Below are 5,572 nucleotides of genomic sequence, written 5' to 3'. Positions count from 1 at the left end.
GATCTTGATGATGCAACTTTATTTGTCAAGAAATTTGGAAAAACAGTTGTATATCTTGTGGTATATGTAGATGACCTTTTAATGATAGGGAACAATGAAAGCTACATTGAATCCATAAAGAAGGAATTGGGGAAAAGTTTTGAAATGACTGATTTGGGATATGTTCATTACTATCTTGGCATTGAAGTAACCCAACATCCAAAATCCATATTTCTTTCTCAAAAGAAATAAATTGGAGATTTGTTAAACAAATTTGGCATGATAGAGTGCAATCCTCTTTCTACTCCAATGGAACAAAACTTAAACCTCACATCTATTGAAGGAAAGGAATTTGAGGATGCAACAAAGTATAGACAACTTGTAGGAAGTCTCATCTACCTCACTACTACCAGACCAGACATTTCATTTTCTGTTGGAATCCTCTCCAGGTTTATGCAAAAGCCTTGTGAGGGACATTGGTCTGCTGCAAAAAGAGTTCTAAGGTACTTGAAGGGAGCTCAAGACCTTGGAATCAAGTATACACAGGTGGACGACTTCAGCTTGATTGGATACTCTGATTCAGACTTCGATGGAGACAAAGAAACTGGGGTATCTACTTCAGGATATGCTATGAGTCTTGGATCAGGAGTTGTCTCTTGGAGATCATGCGAACAATCAGTTCCAGCAGATTCCACAACAGAAGCAGAATACATGGCAGCAGCTGAAGCAACGAAAGAAATTGTGTGGCTCAGGAAAATTCTTGAAGATTTGCAAGTAAAACAAGTACAATCAACTCCACTCATGATTGACAACACCTCTGCAATAAATTTGGCCAAGAACCCAAAGTTCCATGATCATACAAAGCACATCAATACTAATTACCATCTGATCCGACATCAGGTTGAGGCCAAAAAAATCCATCTCCGTCATTGTTCCACAAATGAGAAAATTGCATACATCTTCACCAAAGCGCTTGGAAGAGAAAAGCTTGAAAGATTCAGAACGATGCTTGGACTCACCAACATCCCTTCAGATTAAAGGGGGGAATGTTGACACCTAATCCTCTGTGGTTGGGTGAATTTGGAATGTGAACAGTCATCAGAAGATGAACTGAGCAGTCACATTCTTTGTATATAACAATAGCTACCTAATGAAATAAATTGAATCATCTTTTCTGCCTAATGGAGTTTCTGCTTGGCCTCACAGTTTGGGTTTATTTTCCTTTCTTTCTTTAGTGGAGGTTAAATAAACAGAGATTTTAGTGTTGGGTGAAAATGTTAGGTTCCATTTATCTTTCAGTTTTAGGATTTTGGGCTACCTTCTCTTATGATATCTCTTGTTTAGGGATTTTTTAGAAGCAATGTCAAAAAGGCCATGGGAGGGGGTTAAGTGGGGTATACTTATTTCCCAAGATGCATGTAAAAACAATGAATTTTTTAATGGGTTCAAGCTTTACAGTGTGCTTGTGAACTTAAGAACTGAACTTAATTCTTTTGGGTACAAAAGTTCTTTATAGTCTCTGGGATAAAAAAATAGTACTTTTTGTTGTTTTTAAATAAGCCTGAGCTATGAGAATTTTGCAGAAAACATAAGGCCCAATTAACTAGCATAATCACATTCAACAGCCACCCAAAGCACGATGAGAATGTGGGCAGGTTCCTAATAAGCATGTGTTATGTTTGAGGGCTGAGCATCATCAACTCAAAATAAAAAAAAACAAATGAATCTTTACTATGGAAGGCCAATATGGTTGCAACACTATGAGCTTTTATGGTGATGCATAAGAGTAGCTTAAAAAATAGTTTCTGAGTAGTTAATCATATTAACATCCTCTAGAACTCTAGTTTCTATGAACCTTCATAACTATAATGACAAATAACATGGTCGCTTTCTGTCACCTAAAAAATTGGGGGTCATCTCTTTGGTAGACAATATTGGAATTTTGATTTTAGCTATTCATCACACTATGATTTAGAGTTGATTATTTTACTAGAGAAGTTGAAAGAAATGCCCCTCATTCATGTAAGCATATTTATTGATTACTTAAGCTCACAATTGTTAATGAGATTTCTATTTTTGATTCTTTGACAAACGATTGACTTGTCTAGAATAAATTTCATGTTTTTAATTTATTTCCCAAACTCACCAATGTAAATGTGATCTTTTTTTATTTTTCATTATTGGAAAAATTGGGGCCTTGTACATAACATCTTTGCATTATAGTGCTATTTTTGTGAATATGTTGAACATGTATAACTTGCATAGTCATTGCAAACTATGTGGGTTGGGAGTAGAGTTTAAGTCCAAAAGTATGTATCCTAAATGGAGTTTTTTGTTGATCATTTCCAAAGTCCATATTGTTTATGCATTATATGATTCTAATCAGTCCAACAACAACATGGGCATAAAAATGGACAATGGTTTTCTTTAAATAAATTTAATTTGAATGATTTCTTGATATTGAATATTGTGTAGAGGTAGCTCCTTTTTGTTTATTTTCAAGGCGTCTCTACTTTACCTCCACTATGCACCAAAGGTGAAATGTAAGACAAAGGTGTGAGCCTTGGAGATATTTCTAAGAACCTTGTGATTTCCTACATGAAAATATTTTTCTTTAATGGAAATAGTTTTGGGAAGCTGTAGATAAATATATGGATCTCAACTATTTATTTTTTAGCTTGTCTTTTGTAATCTCTGCTCAAATTTACCAACCCAATATTGAATTGGAAGGAAATTTGTGCCTCAATATTTTGTGTGAAGACTAGAAGTCTGTCATGAATATAAACACCATCATTTATGGGTTATCTCATACCTTCACAATAAATTTCCATATTTCTGCAAATTTTCAAATCACAACATATTATTAATTCTAATATGTGTGGTTAAAAAGCATTTGCACTTACCTTTTGAAGAATGTGGTTACAAGATTTGATTTCCTGTGTTTGTATGGTTTTTTACTTGATTCTTTGGATGGTGTGGGGGATGGGATTGAAGGGGTGATGATGGTATGAGGACTAGGTGTCTTTGGTGGTTTAGCTTCTAGCACATATCATATTTATATTAAATAATTTTTTTCCTTGATGAGATTTTTGTCTAAATCATATAAATAGCAAAATCTTAAATAAGATGTGACAAAGGATTTTTATTTTAAGTTTGGGTTTATTTTGTTGTCTGGTTGTTTAATATTGTTCTTTCTTTAGTGAAGGTTAAATAAAGAGAGCTTTTATTGTTGGGTGAAAATGTTAGGTTCCCTTTATCTTTCAGTTTTGGGTTTTTGGGCTACCTTCTCTTATGATATCTCTTGTTTAGGGATTTTTTAGAAGCAATGTCAAATAGGCCATGGGAGGAGGTTAAGTGGGGTATACTTATTTCCCAAGATGCATGTAAAAACAATGGATTTTTTAATGGGTTCATGCTTTAGAGTGTGTTTGTGAACTTAAGAACTGAACTTAATTCTTTTGGGTATAAAAGTTCTTTATAGTCTTTGGGATAAAAAAAAATCAGTACTTTTTGATGTTTTGAAATAAGCCCGAGCTATGAGAATTTTGTAGAAAATCTATGTTGTCCTAGCAAGAATTGAGTGAGCTTGAAAGGAGAATGAAATAGTAGAAGATATGTATTCAATTTCCTTCATTTTTCATGACAAGAATGATGATAGTGCCCCTCACTTTCAAGGATTTTTGGAGTAAACAATCATGCACACATAACCTCTATTTGTCTATGATCAATACTAGGAAAAATTATATTACATGTCACAAAACCTTTCTTTATTAAGATATAATGCATTAAGTTTCCCTAATAAATAATTAAAAATATATATATTATTACTATTTAACTTTAAAATAGAAACACCAAATTAATATAAGAGATCCCCTTATTTACTGAACAAAAATCCAAAATCAATAAAAATAAAATTCTTCCCATTAAAATAATATAAAATATAAAATATAAAATTGCGAAATATAAAATAATATATTAAATGTTGTATCTATAAGACGTTGAATAACAAAGCTTTATATAATACAAAACTTAACCCATGAGAAATCATGAATAATTAAACTGTTCACTGAACCTAAGAGCAGGTGTTAATCCAAAACCAAACATTATAAAGTATAACAAAGAATGTTTGGCCCGAACAACGAAATCCTTGAGCATAAAATGAAAAGAGATCGAAATAAAACGGTTGAATATATGCTACCAGTTTGATCAAATAAGGCCATTCTTGATGGCATCCTACACTTTATGAGCCCACCACCTGAGCGCATTACTGTTGTCCACTGATAGTCATTTGAATACGTCTCTCCAAAAGTTGTAAATAAATTTCTGAGTAGGGAGTGGAAGGGTGTCACCCACATTCATAATTCCTTTCTCTAATGCTGATAGTTTCTCACCCTTCATAGGATGATTGGATATCAGCAGAACCATGGGATCTAGCCAGTTGATTAGAAAAGAAACCCTAAACGTAGCAGGCATAATTATCTCCCCATTAGTCATTGAATTTAGAATCCGATCAAGTAAAATATCGGCTTTAAAATTCACACCAACCCGACTGTATCTTACTGAATCACGAAGGTAATCATTCTCGCAAAAGATTTCAACAAACGTTCGATATCTTACTGAATCACAGCGCCTAATAACATCAAACAGCCACCATATGGTAGACCAAGCACTAAGAGTCGGTTCTTCCATGTTACTATCCTCGTTGATTCTAATACGTTCTACGATGCCATGAAACTCGTCTAACAGTGCAGACCTGCAGGTAGCAGCAACAGCCTTATGTGAGGATGTACGTGAAGCCTCAAAGTATCCTACAATATATTTCTCCACTTCTGTGCGAGGTAGACTATTGTTTGTTCCACTAAAAATCGTAAACATGTCATGTAAAGTCTGTTTCACCATTTCTAAATTCCCACAGCCAGATTTGTCCGGGCTCATACCAATTCTGGCAGCTAATTCCGGCAAAATATTTATCTGCAAAGCGGATAGCATGGCTCGAAGTTTGACTTCTTGCTCTGGACTCCAACGAAAAACTTCCAAATATTTCATGCATTGCTCTATGCCCTCACGAAATAACATTTCAGAAACAACTGGTAGAATATCTAGGGCTTCATCGACACCGGAAAAACAAAAGCGTTGGCCTGATTCACACGAATACATGAGCTGAAAACATCTGAGATAAATCTGTGCACTAACTCAGCTTCTTATCTTGAGTTCACGAGGTTGCTCGTCCAAAGACCAACGATTAGAAAGCCAAGCTTCATAAAACTCTGATTTTTTCAAAACTTTAGAATGAAGGTACACATTAGATTCTTCGTTTCCATATTCACTAACCACCTGTAATTTTATGTCAGCTGTTTCTTCATCTCCACATTGGAACAATTGATTTTCCATTGCTCCCATTATGAAAGCTGCCAGAAGAACCTGTTTTAGAAAATACCTCACCAACGAACACAATTTGGACCGTTATACTACTGTGTAGTTTTAGCGTAAAATCAATAATCAGAGCCTCGCAAATTGCTTATCCACGCTATCGCTATCGCTTCTGTTTTTTACTTTCATTGATCGTTTATTTATCCATGTTCATAGCAACGAG

General features: G+C 34.5%; 1 protein-coding gene across 1 annotated transcript; it reads right to left on the bottom strand.

The window, feature by feature from the left end:
• Positions 1–4,263: 4,263 nt before the first annotated feature.
• LOC149147553 (BTB/POZ domain-containing protein At2g13690-like) lies at positions 4,264–5,370 on the bottom strand. The gene is made up of 2 exons (XM_089441871.1): positions 5,220–5,370; positions 4,264–5,117 (listed from the first exon to the last, which is right to left on the bottom strand). Exons 1-2 carry the CDS (start codon positions 5,368–5,370, stop codon positions 4,264–4,266), a joined length of 1,005 nt encoding a protein of 334 aa, XP_089297997.1.
• Positions 5,371–5,572: the final 202 nt, after the last annotated feature.

The sequence above is a fragment of the Pinus tabuliformis genome, chromosome 9 (assembly GCF_031772625.1).
Source record: "Pinus tabuliformis cultivar Carrire ecotype Pingquan chromosome 9, CPIR1, whole genome shotgun sequence".
Classification (NCBI taxonomy): domain Eukaryota; kingdom Viridiplantae; phylum Streptophyta; class Pinopsida; order Pinales; family Pinaceae; genus Pinus; species Pinus tabuliformis.
This window is presented reverse-complemented; position numbering and strand designations above follow the sequence as displayed.

What these genes read in the sequence shown, in the direction of transcription:
- LOC149147553 (XM_089441871.1), bottom strand. Translation starts at nt 5,370, where the DNA reads ATGGAAAATCAATTGTTCCAATGTGGAGATGAAGAAACAGCTGACATA. An exon ending in TGAAGCTTGGCTTTCTAATC is followed by an intron (nt 5,118 to 5,219) that starts GTTGGTCTTTGG and finishes CGTGTGAATCAG; the next exon opens with GCCAACGCTTTTGTTTTTCC.